Source organism: Triturus cristatus, chromosome 1_1 (assembly GCF_964204655.1).
Source record: "Triturus cristatus chromosome 1_1, aTriCri1.1, whole genome shotgun sequence".
Classification (NCBI taxonomy): domain Eukaryota; kingdom Metazoa; phylum Chordata; class Amphibia; order Caudata; family Salamandridae; genus Triturus; species Triturus cristatus.
Genome location: NC_140579.1, coordinates 268,550,756 through 268,568,527, shown reverse-complemented (window position 1 = coordinate 268,568,527; position 17,772 = coordinate 268,550,756). Strand labels below are relative to the sequence as shown.

General features: G+C 52.5%; 1 protein-coding gene across 1 annotated transcript in view; it reads left to right on the top strand.

Moving 5' to 3' along the window:
* The first annotated feature begins 1,630 nt into the window (after positions 1–1,630).
* Positions 1,631–17,772, top strand: part of LOC146870109 (uncharacterized) — a 510,959-nt gene continuing 494,817 nt past the window's right edge. The window contains exon 1 of the mRNA XM_085640923.1: positions 1,631–1,745. Coding sequence (XP_085497049.1) covers positions 1,654–1,745 — 92 coding nt within the window. The 5' untranslated portion in view covers positions 1,631–1,653. The remainder of the gene's footprint in view (positions 1,746–17,772) is intronic.

Here is a 17,772-nt window from a genome sequence, read left to right as displayed (position 1 = left end):
CCAGAAACCTTGCAGCAGTGGCGGTTCCTCCACTAAGGCGGAGGAGCGTCGCCCCACTGCTCTGTGTAGCAGTAGTTAAAGAAAACTAAAATGATAATAACTAGTGTTTTTATCATTTTAGTTAACCTTTCCTGGTTCGGTGCGGGCTGTACTGCCAGAGCAGGGCAGGGGAGGGGTGGTTTGGCCACTCCAAGGTGCGCAATGACGCTTTGACCGGCCCTCTCAGGCTGGCCAAACCGTCATACCACTTTTTATGTTCTGCACCCAGGCTGCATTACAGCCTGTGTGCAGTACATGCCCCAGGCTCCCATTCCCTGTCTGATCGTCGAGCCACGGTTCTCAGACCAATCACAGCGCTGCATTGCAGTGTTATAAATGGCTAGGGGAGTCAGGAGCCTGGCGGTGGAGAGCTGAGGTAAATGTTATTTTTTTAATTTACAACCCTGCCCACCCCCCTGTCCTGCCACCCCCGGTAAATAGGGGTCGCCACAACTCTGCAGCCCAATTTAGTGATTATAATAAATTGCCCCTTCAAGTTGTAAACACTTAACGTCTCAGAACGCTGCTTCTGAGCACTTCCAATGTCGTCCTAGGATCTTACCCACCGAGAGACTAGGCAAGCATAACCCAAAGTACTGTATTACTAACTGTAAAGGGCTCCGTGCTCTTCAAAAGCTCTAATTACGCTGCGAGGCGCGCCGCGTCTGAGAGCAATAATTGGGACACCACACTCATTGATGCTTGGGCGCCGAGTGACCACATGCGGTCACACCCCCTTTTATTCAACGTGCTGCACCTTCCAGCGTGACCGCGTGGGTGTAACACTTCCGGCGCGAGCCGTGGCAGTAAGCTAGACCGCTGACTCATTACACTAACCAGTGCGCTGAACAAGAGGGTCTAGCAATGAATCTATTTTGAAGGTTTCTCCTTCTTATTCTGACTATGGTAACCACCAAAGGTCCAGTCATTCAGTGTGCAACAGACCCATGTTCATCTATTGCATATTGTCTTTAAAATCCCAAGCCTGTGATTGCATTACCTGTAAAGGAAGAAGATATAGCATGCACGTAATCCCCAAACTATATCTGATTTCTCTTTTTTAGCCAAGACAGAGGTAGTGGTGGAAGTCGGTAAAGGTGAAATGCATCATACCCCGAGAAAACTGTTTTCTATTCAATATTGTACATATTGTTTCTATATGTACAGATTCCTAGCAGACTGACATCATTATCTAACATTGCCATGATGGGTCAACAAGTAAAGCACTCACTGCACAAATTTCGTTTGACCAGCAGAGCCAATTCAGCCATTACTCCTTTTGGTGATGATAAACCGAGGTCCATTAAATTACATAGTAATAACACCTGCCTTTGCAGGACTGCCATGCACACATTTTATAATTGCTAGTCTTAACCTATGAGGAATTTATGAAATGTTTGCTCTCTAGAAATTCACTTTAGAGTATAGACAGTGAGGACATAGTCCATTATCAGGCGGCTCCGTACAGCGGCCTTAGGGTAGCACTTGCTCTGCTAAGATTTGTTGGACTAATGCTCACTAGTTTTCTACGAGTGGCTCACAGCAAAGAGTTTTTTCATGTTTTTTTGTGTTTTTTTTCCACAGGTAGAATTTCCAAAATCAACTCTGGAGAAAATGGGCCGTAAGGAAGAGGAAGATGGAAGCGCCTGGAAGAAGCAAACAAACAACATACGGGACACATTCATCTTTATGGAGGTGCTGGGATCGTAAGTACACGAGTCACAGATGGGGGGGTGGTTGGTCAGGCAGTGGTGAATTGAAGCATATCATTAAGCCAAGGTCTTTTCTGACGAAAGTGCTGTGCAAAAGCTGCTGTAATTTGAGTTCCTTTTGTACTAAATCTTTGTGCTATTATGATACAACAACGGTTCAGTCCTGCCAAGTACCACGCATCAGGCGTTACACTAATGCATTTCAGTGTGGTAATCTGCATTACCGCACTGAAATGCATTGTCAGGCATATCTATTGCGACTTGTGTCTCAGCTGTCACTGAAAGCACAAAGTGTGGCAGCTAACAGCACACCGCCTCCCCAAGGTCCTGCACTGCACAGGCTGTGGTCCTGCAGGCTTGGGGCTCGCACTGTTAGGTAAGGAACCACTGGCAGCCTCACAACTCACTCAACTGCACTGTATCATGATTTATTATTGTGATCATTCCCCCGCGGCGCGGCTCTGACCGTTAGCCTGGCGTCATGATCCAATGACTAAAATGCTAGGCCCAGTCAGGTTGTGCTACATTGCGGCACTGCGGGGGATGTCACATCCTGCTGCTGGAGCGGGGAATTTTGAGGAAGGTGCGCCTCAGGGCTGGCTGTTTTGTTGGTGGTGCTGAAAATTGAATGATGTCGCCATTCACAACGCTGCTGCAGGCACCTCGCACTGGCCCATGCTGTTGCGGTGCCTGTGGCTCAGCTGTTAATTTACTCCGCCAAAATTATTGCAGCCACCTTGACCATTTATAAATAATAAAGCAATTATGGCCTCATTCAGACTTCAGCTACCGAGTTGTCAACCTACTGAAGTGTCAAGGACCTGTCATCGCTGACCCTGCAGCCTCGTGCCCAACTTAGACTTCACCTATCAAACGACATACTTTCATTGCCATTTTTCAGTGTTCCCCAAACTACTGTGCCACGGCAATCGCAGTGGAGATTCAGTTGGCTTTTCCACCAGACCCCCAGAGAAAAGGAGGTTTCAGGTTTGGCCTAATTTAATTGACGCTATAGAGTCAGTGTTCCAAACACACTGGGACTTTTCTCCCAGGACGCGCTTTCTATTGCAGTTTTTTACGTTACGCGAACGTGATCCAATGATATTGGAGGGCTTTACTTGCGCCACAGTTACATTACAAGGACACATTAGTTCTTTTTGGGCACATGGAAATTAACTGATTTGCCCAGAATCACAAGATTTTGAGCCGGCTTCGCTGATACTCGAACCTGGCTCCCAGTGCCAAAGTCAGTAGCCCTTGATCATTTCTCCATGACCAGCACAACCATGTTCCGCATCATGAATGTAGAAAAAACCACCGCAGATTTGGTCTGCCTTCCTATGTAATGCCATACCAAATTGTAGCAGCTGACGCCCCACACCCCTCCCGCAAGGCTTCTATGATGGTGGAGCTACTGTAGGTTCCGCATCGAACACACCGATGTACCCAACCTCTGAATGAGGAGGGTTGGAACTGGGGGTGCTGAGAGGTAGACAGATTTTATAGCCATCAGTTTTCGGGGGGTGTCCTGTTAGAAATGGGATTTCTGGTTGGCTAGGGCTTGCGCCAAAGCCAGGCAGAAACCACCACTCTAGTCAGGGCTGGGGAGTTACACGCCAAAGATAACCCCTGCTCACCCCCTTGGTAGCTTGGCACGAGCAGTCAGGCTTATCCCGGAGGCAATGTGTAAAGCGTTTGCGCGCGCACCCAGAAACAACACCCAAGGCCCACCACAAAAGAAACTCCACACAAGGTATTATATAAAAATAGCCTTTGTATTATACCAAAACACATTAGATAATATTCACACAATTTACACTGTGCCAACTGGCACTGGGCAGAATTTACAGGGTACTATTTACACAAGACAGGGCCACATGGGCCACTGTCAGAGTTAGCACAAATCACCAAATGGTAAACGTAGAAAGGTAGAACAAATAATAAATGTAGCGCACAACCAGTAACCACTGGTAACAGGTAAGTACCACCTATGCAACCCTAACCACCTTAGGAAAATATTACGCAGGGAATCATGAACTCACTAGTATCACTATACTAGGTAACACAACCTCCTATGCATATACACAGTTTAGGAACGAAAATAGCATAAAGGCAGTGCACATTGCGCAAAAGTATACACGTTAAAATTAACCATGCACCCTAGGGGAGGGCACAACACAGGGAAACTGTCCCTAGGCCAACTTGGCCTTTCAAGGGCTCAAACGCCCTTTGTCCATAGAGTCAGGGCTGGACTGCGCACGCAGTCAAGGCAAAGCGCAATGGGCCACTACCTAAACGTTGCAGCTGCCCACTAAGTGCTGGGCAGCTGGGGAAAGGAGCCTGGGCACCACTGTGCCTTTTGAGCCCTCTCTGGGCTCTGGAATGCCCCAAAACAACATGGGAGCCTAGTAAATGTAAATTGATACTTGTATAGCGCACTACTCACCCGCAAGGGTCTCAAGGCGCTTGTACGGATACCGCTGTGGAACCCATCCTGGCTTTCCCTGTGAGGTGTCCACTCCTGGGCACCCCCAAGGTGGAGGCCAGGCATCCTTAGCATTGTGGGGGCTGTTGTGGAGATTAAGCAAGTTATTGCCCAGAGTTGCAGAGTGGGACTCCATGATTGGAATGGCACCGAGGCGAGAATTATCAGGTCCATGGAATTTTTGAGCCCAAAACCCACCGAGGCGGGGAATTGAACCCTGGTCCTGGGCTAGACCTCTGCATCAGGGTCTGCCGCTCTAATCATTGAGCCACACTTCTCCACTAGTGGGTTCTAGAACACAAATATGCCCTGGGACAATGTTGGAGCCTCGTGGGCTTTAAACAAACAATGCTGCGTTGGAGCCTTCTAGGCTCTTAAACAAATATGCCCCGTTGGAGCCTCGTGGCTCTTAAACAATGTGCCCCCATCGTTGGAACGGCCCGCTGCCTTCCGGGGCCGCTCGTGTCACAAACAGAAATGTCCCCGTAGGTTGGAGCCTCACTCGGGGCTCTAAACAAAGGACGCCCCCTTCGTTGGAGCCTGTCAGGGCTCTAAACAAAGCACAGCGCTGTGCGGGGCCGAGAAGAGACCGGTGGGGACACCCACACTTACCGGCTCTCCGCGGCATCGTCCTCACACTTCTTCGTGGCCGGCAGCACTTCGGCCGGGCAGCAGCAACGCTGCTGCCTCGCGGACTCGCCCTCTCTTCTTTCCTCGGGGAAGCGCGGGGTAGGCTCCCGTCTGCTTCCTCCAATCCGAGCGCGGCTGCGGGGCAGAGTGAGGAGGTGGCTCGCGCCTCCTCCACTCACAGCGCGGCTTCCTCGGACGAGCCTCTGGTCACATGTACACACTCTCTCCCGCTGGGCCAATCCCAGCGCGGCGGAGAGATGACGTTGCAGAGACTCTGGGCCTGCGGCGGTGATTGTCTTCCTGCTCCTTTCACTGAAGCGTGGGGGGGGCTCCCGTCTTCGTTAAACGAGCGCCACAATGCGGGGTAGGCACCCGCTAATAAACACGGCAAAAAGCGGGGGAATCCCTACGTCGGGGTTCCCTTGTTTAGGATGAGCAGCTCAGAGCTGCAGAGGCGACATAAAAGCGCTCTCTAAGCGCTAGGGCACAGTCACCAGCCCTCTCCTTAGAAGCGCTCCCAGGGGTAACAGTTAAAGGTCCAGGAGCAAAGTTCTTCCAGGAATAAAGTCTTTAAGGAGGCAGGGCCCAGGGCCCTCCAGGTAGGGAGGCAGTCCCCAGTGGCGGTCTCTCCTGGCGCCGAGCAGCAGCAGCAGCAGCAGGCCCCCCCCAGTTCGGATCAGCAGAGAACACTTTACATGGGGTCACAGCCCCCTCTTATACTCAGGTTTCCTTTGTCTCAAGGTGCAGGGAAGGGGCGAACCAGTTACAACTGGTTCCTGAGCACTTTGTTTTGCTCAGCCCCTCTCCCTATTCACAGAACAGGCCAGGGTCATCAGTCGCAGCACAGGGGGCGGAGCCAGCATTGTGTGGGGAAAGCCCAGCCCTATTCAGGTCCCAGGTGTACTCCTCCCACCCATCTGGCTGCTGATCTCCCCATTCACCACTGGGTGACTCCTCCTCACTCTGGGGATTCCCTAGCCCATCACATGACCTCAGCCAGCCAATCGCCAGACAAGGCACTCATCTCACACTGCACACAGAAATGCCAACTTCTAGAAGTGGCACTTCCACACTAGGTACATTGACGCCGCACACATCATCGCGCAGCATTTCAACACACGAGTCCGCACATACCAAACTCGCACCTGCACTCTCCACGCATCAGGAACTACCAGGAACACATACATTCCCTCATGCATTCCTATGGGAGGGCAGGCCAACCTCACTACACGCACGCACTTTACCCTGGGACACAGGGGTAAAGTGCGCAGAAGCCAAAAATCACTAACACCAGGTCACAGTAAAAAGCAAAAAGTTTTAGGGGTGAACCTGCCAGAAGGGCCAAGTCCAACATGTCCCATTACCTGCCATCTCTAAATGACGGCTTTCTACTGTTTGGAGGCAAGCAATCACCAGTCAGTTCCACGGAGCTCCTCAAATGCCACTTCAGGTTACAAGGGCACTAGGTTAGTGCCTTTCCATTTCTGGTACTTTACAGCAGTTAACATCTTAGAGTTTTTCATTGCTCAGATGGGTGTAATTTCTGATATTTATATGCTTCCCTTGTCTTCATTTCATGATTTTGCTCGAGAGAAAGTGTCATTCACAGTTGTTCAAATGTCACTCATAATTACACTAAATTATGAAAATGTCACATACAGCAATCTGACACCTTGGCAGCTATGACAACAGGAAATATCTGTGGACATTAAGGTGCCGATTCCGATCCGATAAAAATATTCCCCGTACGAATCGTATCCGGATTTTTTTCCGTACGAATCGTACATGTCCCGTACAAACTGGCAAGTACGATTCGTATGTGAAAAAATCCATACAAATCGCATTCGGAAAATTCCCCGACACGTCCTCGGGTGGGAAAAAGTGTCCGACACGTCCCCGGACAGTTTTACGTACGAATCGGGAAACTGAAGCCCGAGCTCGCAAGTACGATCCGTCCCGTCCGTCCGAATGCACAACCGTATGGAAAAAACACCGTACTGTGCGAACTCCCATAGAAACTATGGAGATGTCCAAATATGTGCCCGCATATGCGCCGAACACCCCCCCACGTACGCGCCGTACCCCAGCACCCCCCTTATGTCCGTGCCGTACCCCCACCCCACCCCCGTAGGTACGGAGCGTACCCCCACCCCGTAGGTACGGAGCGTACCCCCACCCCCCGTAGGTACGGAGCGTACCACCACCCCCGTAGGTACGGAGCGTACCCCCACCCCGTAGGTATGGAGCATACCCCCACCCCACCCCGTAGGTACAGAGCGTACCCCCACCCCCGTATGTACGGTGCGGACCCCCAGCGCATAGCGCTGGGGGTCTGCAGCGTACCTACGGGGTGGGGGTACGCTCCATACCTTTGGGGTGGGGTTACGCACCCTCCGTAGGGGGGGTGGGGGTACGCACTGTCCATAGGGGGGTGGGGGTACGCACCATCCATAGGGGGGCTGGGGGTACGGCACGTACATACGGGGGGCCGGGTGTACGGCGCATACATACGGGGGCTGTGGGCACTGCGTGTACATACAGGGGGCTGGGGGTATGTGCTGGGGACAGTGCTTACATACAGGGGCTGGGGGTACGCACCGTCCATACGGGGGTGGGGGCACACACCGTACCCCCAGCACCCCGTATGTACGCGCCGTACCCTCAGATCCCCCCATGTACGCGCCATACCCTCAGTTCACGTATGTATGGCATGTACCCCCAGGCCCCTACACCCTTCCCGTGCCTGTACGCACCCTACCCCAGGCCCCTACACCAGCACCCTCACCCAGCCTTGCGCATGTACAAGTCGTACCAAGCCATAGCAAATGTGAGCACTGTACAACAACATGGCCGATGTACGCACCTCACAGACGTGAAAAACACACGTACTGAACCAGGACACTGCAAAACACCACAAGGAGAGTCAATTCGAATCGCACAACACCACAAAACACATCCAAGAAGTCCAAATACATCCAATAAACTGACCTGCAACAGCCAAACAGGTAAACAGAGGCCCAAAACACAACCACTCCTTATAACACACCCACCCAAAGTTCAAACACAGCCACACCCACAAATGGACCAATAAAAAGGGCCCACAGACACAAACCATGAGCCTTTGCAACAGACCCACTGCTGCCAGACCCTACAGACAACCCACAGCACCATACTTGAACCTTTACTATACTTTACACTTGCACACCTTCACACAACCACCTTCCCAAACACCCCCTCATCACATTCACACACACACCTTCACAACCACACACACACACCCACAACCATCCACACCCACACCCCACACCATGCCCACAGACAGGAATCCAAAGTTCACAACAGCGGAGCTGGAGATCCTTGTCAACGAAATCATCAGAGTCGAGCCACAGCTCTTTGGAACATTGGTCAGACAGACCAGCGTAGCAGCTAAATCAGCCATGTGGCAGAGGATCATCGAGAGGGTGAATGCTGTTGCGCCCATCAGAAGGACCAGGCATGAATGCCAAGCCAGGTGGTACGATCTGCGGAGGACGGTCCACCGCAAAATGACAGACGAATACAACCAGGGGGAACATCACTGGAGGTGGCCCGCCCCGCAGACCGGTACACTACCATCCCTGGGAGGAGAAGGTGATGCGCACGCTGCTGCCGGTGGGAGTACACGGAGTAGAAGGAGTCGCCGAGCCTGGTGAGTACACAAACAACTCACCCCACATGGGGGGAACCGCATCAACAACCCAACTCACAATAATGCACGCAACTACCCCAAAGCCATCACCGGACACAACCACACTCCAAAAACACGCACATGCCACTAGCGGCTCCATGCCCCATGCACCAAGCAAGGCCATGCCAAGTCACAGGCCACACAAAACACCAACACAAGACAGGATGTCCGTGATGCCGGGGGGGGCCTCCAAAATCACATTGTGCAACTCAGAAGCAAACACCAATGCCCTCAGCCCATATGGCCTAGGGCAGAGCTATACAAACAGTGTGTCCCGACACTGTACTGTGTCGTCTGCAAATGGCGGCCGCGTCGCAGGATGACATGGATATGAAGGCCCAATTTGCACATAACAGCAGCTAATGAAGAGGCATCACTGTGGAAGAGTGTCAGCACACACTGTCGCTGCAGCGCAGACTCAGAGACACTCTGCCCAATGGGGTCTGGCAGATTCTAAACAAAGCCACATGAACAAGCCAATGGCCTTTGAAAGACCTGCAAAGTGTGTGTGCCCAGGAAGCTGGGCTGAGGTGACAGAGGGTGACAGACAGACGGAGGGAGAGGGAGAGAGAGGGAGGGAGACAGAGGGCGACAGAGGGCGACAGAGGGAGACAGACAGAGGGAGGGAGAGGGAGAGAGAGGGAGGGAGACAGAGGGCGACAGAGGGAGACAGACAGAGGGAGGGAGAGGGAGCAAGAGGGAGGGAGACAGAGGGCGACAGAGGGAGACAGACAGAGGGAGGAGGGAGACAGAGGGAGGGAGAGAGGGAGACAGAGGGAGACAAAATCACCCTTGGGTGGTGTGGGCATGTCCGCTCATCAGCAGGTGGACTGTGTGCATGTTGACAAGGTCTGGCAGTGCGTGAAACACCCCTCATTTGTTTGGAAAGCACTGGGCCATGTGTCAAACTGTGCACGAGTCGGTCCTTGCTGCAGGCACAAACCTAACCTCACACCTAGTATACCCACTCACTGTGTTTGTTAGAACCCAGTCACAAATGCATAAGTTACCTACCTGCATTCTCCAATAGACATGACAAAGCACCATTTGGCCACGTACAGGGCAACACGTAAGTTGGTTCTGCAGCGCTCGCTACGCATGCTCGCTACACTGCTTACTGCGTTCAAAACTGATGCAACAACAAAGAGTGTGTCACACATAGGAAAAGTGTTGACAGCTGTGGCCAAGGGACATACCCATGCACCATGCACCATGCACAATGCACAGGGACTTGCCAAGTACAGACAAGGTAGATGACACTTGGCCCTGCTGTAGACAGCACAAGGCAAACCTGTGACCACTGTACACTCAAACACCAACTCCACATGCCACCTACCTACCACAGGAACTCACATTCACTGTCATGCCAGCAGGCACCAAGAGGGGATAGACACATCACCTGGTAGACCCAATGACAAATCACACCACACCCAACAGCATGCCCGGTCACACACCCCCCCCTTACACAAGCACACACCCCCGGGGCAGCCAACGCAAATTGGCACTCCCACAATGGATATGTGACACAACAAGACCAATCCATAGTCAAATAAGCATCCCAACACTCATTAGACAGGCCAAATAACCTGGAGTACATATCAATCTGTCCCCCGCAACATACCCATCCACAAGTGCAGTGTGAGAGGAATGCTAGACATATCCAACTACCCAGAGGAACTGTGCCAACTTGAATATGCATGAAACACCATTAACATTGTCTCTCCCCCACACACAGGGCAACGTCGTCGATCTCCCCCCAACACTGAGGGGGGGGAAGAATCACAGGACCAGGCTCGGCGTGACGATGATCCCACCGGCAGCGACGACTCTCACCACACCGTGGATGACCCCGACCAACCTGGCCCCTCTGGTGCCCAAGCACCTGCGTCAGGTACAACTGTGCCAACCACCACCCCCATTCCTGCCACATCCCAGGATACACACAGGAGCCCTGCTCGCACACAACGCAGCCAGCCTGACCAGGAGGGACAAGGAACTCCGGGCACCCAGGAGGAGGCAGGTGACCCCGCAAATGCCATCCCTCAGGGGTCCCGGAGACCCGATGTGCCCACAACGGCAGGCCAGGCTCAAGTGGGCAGGGGTGGTGGGAGTGGAGGACGGCAGAGGCGCGAACCTGACCAGACAGCTGAGGAACCCGTTATGTCACACTTCCGCAACATCCTGGACACATACCGGCATGACACCAGGGGCATCAGCCAGGTAGTGGAGACCCTCAATGAGATGAAGAACGTGCAGGCCGAGCAATATGCCAGTCAACAGCAACACCAAGGACGGATGGAGGCAAGACAGGCTGAGCTCGTGGCGGTGCTAACGGACATGAGCCGTTCACTCCCTCGGATTGCCGAAAACATGGGCAACCCTCCCTGTGCCACCAGGAGAAGATCAACACCAGCCACAGGGAGGGATCAGGAGGAGGAGGATTCGTCCGACGGAGCATCACAGACATCGTCACGGCCTGCTTCTGAGGGTCCCCCGAGGAAGGTGGGTCGTCCACGCAAAAGACCGTGAGAGTCAGCGGACCATCACCATCTCCCAGGCCACCTGGGCTGGCACCTGGCCTTCTGGCGCAACAGCAGCACCTTATCCAATGACATTCTCTGACACATGGACTTGCTGGTCACTGTCTGACCAATGTTGACAAAGACTGTGGCATGGACTCTGATGACTTCCAATGGCAAGGATCCCAACTCCCCCTGTGAACTTTGGATTACAGACACCCGGCGAGCACCTTTACATCCCCCCAAACACGTACCCCACCACTAATAAAAATCATACAAATCATGAGATGATGCCGTCATTTTGCATTATTCCATAACATGTGCGTGTTGGAAAGTCAAACCATGCCTGAGTTTTGAAGTAACTCCAACCATGCATACCCTGGGGTCTGAGTCTGGCACAGGACACACGTGGGTCACAATGTATCATCCACTACAGACATGTAGCACCATACTCACCCGTTATGGGCCCAACCAGCTGAGGAGGTGCCTGCCCAACTGTGCGGACAGACCTATTTCGAAGCGCAACAGTCATGCGCAGAGGTCAGGGATCATGTGGAGTGTCCTGGGGTGGGAGTCCCAGGTATGTGTAGCCAGGTGGGAGAACAATGTCCTGCATGCTGGAGTCAGGTGGATGTGGAGAATGGTGGCCAGGCCAAGGTTGGATGCATGGAGATGGCACAATGGGGTCTTGGATGACAGTGTCACAAGGTTGTGTTGGGGTCGTGGTCGTGGGCTGCATCCTGAGTGTGGGCGTGGATTGTGAAGGTCATCCTGCAGCCGACAGTGAACCATTGCAGCTATCTCTGTTGGACGGTGATGTGGCTGGGTTGCCGGATTTTGAAGCAGAGCTGTGCAGATGCACCCTGGATGTGGACAAGTAACGTACTTCTCCCTAGAGTGCAGGGTAGGATTAGACACGGATGTTGTAGTTGACCTGGGGGATGGTCAGTCTTGCCTTGAGGTGGAGCGAACTGTGGATCTTGTGCATAATGCAGAGTGTGCTGAAGCCTGAGGTACAGGTGCTGGTGATCAGCATAGCACATGTGAGCAAGCAATCCATGATGCACACCAGCTCGTGTGCGTGGACACTGTGTGCCTGTGCAGGGCCCTTGCGGGTGGGACACAAGCAGTTGACCCAGCTGTAAGGGGACAATCTGCAGATGAACACCTCAGTCGTGTACAAGTCCAGCATCAGGTGGCCGATGTTCAGCCATCTGCCAATGGATACCATGCATTATTCAATATGAGAACTGGCAAGGACTGCGTCTTTGGGGAGGGTGAGGAGCACCTGGCTGGCAATGGGACACCAGATGATGATGAGATGCAGTGCGCATGTCATGGTGTAGAGGGGGATCCTGGACACATTGTAGACTGACACGCTGAAACATGATACCTGTGCCATGTGTCCCACGACGACACCATACTACATGCAGAGGCCTGGAGTACCACTCCCATGGCCTTGTTGGGGTACAGAGCCGGTGGGGAGTAGGAGGGACATGACATGGTTGGTGTGACAGGGCCTGGAAGGCGTGCCAGCGGTGTGTAGGCAGTTGGAGTTGCACACTCATTATGCCAAGGTGTAGTGTGGGCGATGAGTGCATGCCTGAGTGCATGCAAAAGATGTATTGGATGGACACTGCTTGGTGGGTGGCCTCAACATCATGGTGTAGCGTGATGTGGCACATGCAAGGACATGAGGCACGTGCAATGTGCACGTAGCATGTGCAGACGGTCCAGCCTTTCCCACCGCAACTCACCACTAAGCAAAGAAGTTGCGTATGAGCCGACTCCGGATGTCCTCTTCCTCCTCCTCCTCAACATCACTTGCCTCGTCACCAAGCCCCTCGTCCTCCACGGGTGGATGTTCCTGCTCATCCGGATCCAGGATGAGTGACACAGCTTTCTCCACTGCCATGTTGTGCAGCATGCAGCACACGAGGAAGATTTTGCAGACCTTCACCGGTGCATATGGGAGTGCGCCGCCGGTCTTGTGGAGGCACCGGAATTGGCTCTTCAGGAGGCCAAAGGTCCTCTCTATCACTCGCCTGGTCTGCCCATGGGCGTTGTTGTACCGGTGATCGGCAGCCGTTCTGCGGTTGCGGAGAGGCGTGATCAGCCATGGCATGTTGGGATAGCCAGAGTCCCCTACATGGAAACATCATGGACAGAAGTGGGTCAGGAGAAGCAGTAAGACAGAAAGATGGCGCTAAATAGAGGAGTAACAGAGTATACCCACCAACAAGACATGCTTGTTCGTTGCACAGCTGCAGCATCATTTCAGGCACCCTGCTACGCCTCATGATGTAGGCATTGTGTGCTGATCCTGGAAAATGAGCACAGACATGGGAAATCACCATGTTAGCAAGACACACCACAAGGGCATTAATGGAGTGGTAATGTTTCCTGTTTCTATAGGCTACCTCCTGTGCCTGTGGTGGTACCAAAGCCACATGTGTCCCATCAATAGACCCAATGACATGGGGCATCCCTCCCAGGGCATAGAAGTCACCCTTGACACCTGTCAACTGCTCAGGAGTTGGGAAATGAATAAACTCATCCAGGTGAACCAACATGGCCTCTAAAAAATCATGCAGGACACGGCTGAACATGGTCTGGGACAGGCCACCAACATGAGCTATGGTCTCTTGAAACGTACCCGTGGCAAAGAAATGTAGAGCTGCCATCACCTTCATCATGAGTGTCAGTGCAGTAGGATACCTGTGTAGTGGTTGGAGTTGTGGTGCCAGCCTTGCTGTGAAGTTCAGAATAAACCGTTGGGTGAAGCGGTAGCGGCGTATACAGTCACGTTCCCTCAGGGCAGCCAAGTCTGGGATTGGTCGGGGGAGAGGCGGAGCCCTGCAGTAATTTGGAAGGGACAACGGAGAGTGAGTACAGTACAACAACACTGTCAATGTACTGAGCACATGTTAAACAGCCAATACACATATGCTACATGCAGAGTCAGGTCTGTGCAATATATCCTGGACACGTATGCCAGGCAGGTGACACTCCTACCAAGAGCCAGCTACAAACGTGGATTTACAAGCTCAACATAACATGGCATGAAACTAGCTGTGGGCCAGTGTAAGTGAACAGGCAGACGCATTACAGGAGTGACAGACATCCACATGTGTGCAGAAGAAGGATGTTTATCATACAGACAGGTTGCGGAACACTAGAGGCACAGGTCACATGTCCCTGAAAAAAGGACAGACCACACACCTTGCCATGAAGGGGTACATGTCAAGACTGATCACACATACATTGATACTACACAGATATGTTCTTGTCTCGCAAGTCCATGTTCGATGCATACATACACACGTTACATCTGATTCCACATGTGTCCTGGTGTGCATAATAGTGTGCCATGCCCATCCACACACATGCACATGTTGGATGCAGCAACTGCAGATGCATTTGACGGAACACCAACAGCAAGCTTATGGGAACACATGACACACACATGACATACTCACATCGTGCAACGCCGGTAGTCACATGTCAGGTGTCATTATCCGTGTACCTGGCATCAGGGGACAGTTGCGGGTGTTGGCGACTGTGCCATGCCAGTGACGCAGTGCTCAACAAGTCTGTACTACATGCACACATGTCAAAGGTGTGAAGGGGATGTGTGACACATAGTGCACCATCACACATGACATGTGTACACAGCTCATCACACATCTATTGGGTTCAAACATGAAGAGATTTGTGCCACATCACAGCCTGACAAACCTAGGCCCGAGACATGCAGGACTGCACTGAAAATGACTTGATGTCCAGCCTTGGCCAAGTATGACAGCTCAATTCCTTTCTGTGTGCCGCCTGTCACCAGTGTAAGGTGTGAAACGCACCGTACACACGCTCTGAGGGCGTGTGTAGGGTCCGTATCACTATGGTTGTGTTGCCGTAGGTGTACGCCATAGGGATACGGTCCGTACAGGCGTGTGTAGGGTCCGTATCACTATGGTTGTGTTGCCGTAGGCGTACGCCATAGGGATACGGTCCGTACACGCGTGTGTAGGGTCCGCATCACTATGGTTGTGTTGCCGTAGGCGTACGCCATAGGGATACGGTCCGTACACGCGTGTGTAGGGTCCGCATCACTATGGTTGTGTTGCCGTAGGCATACACCATAGGGATACGGTCCGTACAGGCGTGTGTAGGGTCCGCATCACTATGGTTGTGTTGCCGTAGGCGTACGCCATAGGGATACGGTCCGTACATGCGTGTGTAGGGTCCGCATCACTATGGTTGTCTTGCCTTAGGCGTACGCCATAGGGATACGGTCCGTACACGCGTGTGTAGGGTCCGCATCACTATGGTTGTGTTGCCGTAGGCATACGCCATAGGGATACGGTCCGTACACGCGTGTGTAGGGACCGCATCACTATGGTTGTGCTGCCGTAGGCGTACGCCATAGTGATACGGACCCTACACACGCCTGTACGGACCGTATCCCTATGGCGTACGCCTATGGCAACACAACCATAGTGATACGGACCCTACACACGCGTGTACGGACCGTATCCCATGGTGATAATGTGTTAGGTGTCTGGGAAATGTTGTAGTGTGCTGCTCATGGGGTGTACCCTGGTATCTGTGTGCCATCACAAGGTATCTGCAAACAATCTTTGGTCATGTAAGCTCTTACTGTATGGTGACATTGTCCCAAGGTGTGTTCCTTCCTCTGTGGACCCTGACATCTTCCCTGCAGGGTGTTTCTCAATTGTTTTGCTGAGCTCTGTCTACATTGCCTGGGTGTGTGACGGATCCCTTCAACTTTGGACATGCATGCTCGGCAATGTCTCCACCTGCATCATTTGTGGCATCCTTGGTGGTCACTGTACTTGTGTATGGAGTATATTGACATGACTTCATGTGGACATGTTCCCTTTACGCACTATACATGTGTGTACTCCCAGCCTCGCACACATGTGTTACGTGTTCTGCAGGGTCTTTGGGCACCTGTCTGACAATTGTGGGCATTGTATCTGTGGGTACTCCACCCTTTTCCTTCCATGGGAGGCACCAACTTGTTGACTGCCCCAGCACCTATACATTCCTATCAGTCCTTGTTAGATCTGGGGGTCTCTAGTTGGCAGGGTAGGTACCACTGTCCAAGTAGGGACCCTTGCTTCTAGTCAGGGAAAGGGGGATACACTGTTAAGATAACCCCTGCTCACCCTCTAGGTAGCTTGGCCTGAGCAGTCTAGGCTATCAAAGGCAATGTGTAAAGTATTTGTACCAACACTCACAGTAACACAGTGAAAACACCACAGATTTACTCCACACCAGTTTTAGAAAAAATAATGTATATTTACTAAAAACTTCACAAGACCAAATATTACAGACAAACCAACATATAATTCAAAAAGGTTACTTTAAAGATAGTTCAAGAGTTTTCAGAAAGTACTCCAGGATGTAAAAGTCAGTGTCTTGCACAATGCGACTCTCAATGCACAAAATGCGACACTTTCGTGCCCAACAGTACCTGTAGTTGCGATAAGGTTCCCAAAAGCTATAACAAGGAAGATGGCAAAGGCGATGCGATACTCCTGAGATCCTGGGGAGGCTTTGCAGCAGCCCTGCTTCACGCAGCAGAGGTAGATGCGCCGGCTCCGATCTGTAGGGGGAGTATGCGATGACTTTGGCTTTCGTTGCGTAGGTTTCTTAGGGGGAAGCTTCACGCACAGGTTCGATGCGACACTCTTCGATGTGGCACGATGCGCGGCGCAGCGTTGACTTCCGGCGCCGCAACTCTCGATGCGCCACGGAACGGGACTCTGCGTCGACGCACGCAGCCACTGGATACTTTCACGCACCGGCAGTGGTGCGGCCCGCAAACTGGTTCTGCGACGACCCTCGCAGCGTCAGGAATCTTCTCGCACCGGGACGATGCTCGACGCACTCGGCGATGCTGGGACTCCGGGTGCTGCGATGACGCCGCAATGAAATTCTCCTCGCACTCTCGTCCTTGCGACACGCAATCGGATGATGCGCTTGGGTACCAGTTACTCTTTTTCACGCTTCTGCTTCCCAGCTCCCAAACACAGCAAAACGACCTCCTGAGGCCCCAAGACTGGGCAAGCACTCCAAGGCAGGTCAGAACTCCTTCAGCAGAGTTCCAGGGGAGCTGGTGGTGAAGTCCTTTTGTTCCTGGGACTTCTTAACAGGGAGCCAGCTCTTCTCAGGCCCTTGGAGATCAGAATCAAAAGAAGGGGACACAGCAAAGTCCTTCCCCTCTCCTTGGCAGCAAAGCAAAACAGCAAGCAGGCAGTCTTCTCCTCTTCAGTCCTTTTCAGCTTTCTCCTTGGCAGAGGTTTCTTCTTAGTTCCAAAGTGATCTAAAGTTTAGGTGTCTGGGGTCCTCTTCTTATACCCCTCCAAGTCTTTGTCTCTCTTTGTTCCAGTGGGGGGATTCCCCTGCTCAAACCGGTTCCTGGGTGTGCTCTGCTCTGGAGCACCTGGTTCCTTTCAGAGGGAGGGGCAGGGTCGTTAGACGCTCAGCAGGAGGTGGAGCCTTCTTTGTGCCAGCAGAGGCAGAGTCCTCAGCCTGGCCAGCAGGGGGTGGAGCCAGCTTTGTGCTGGCAGGGGCAGCCCTATTCAAACCCAGGGACTACTCCTCCCACCCATCTAAAGCAGATCTCCCTATTCA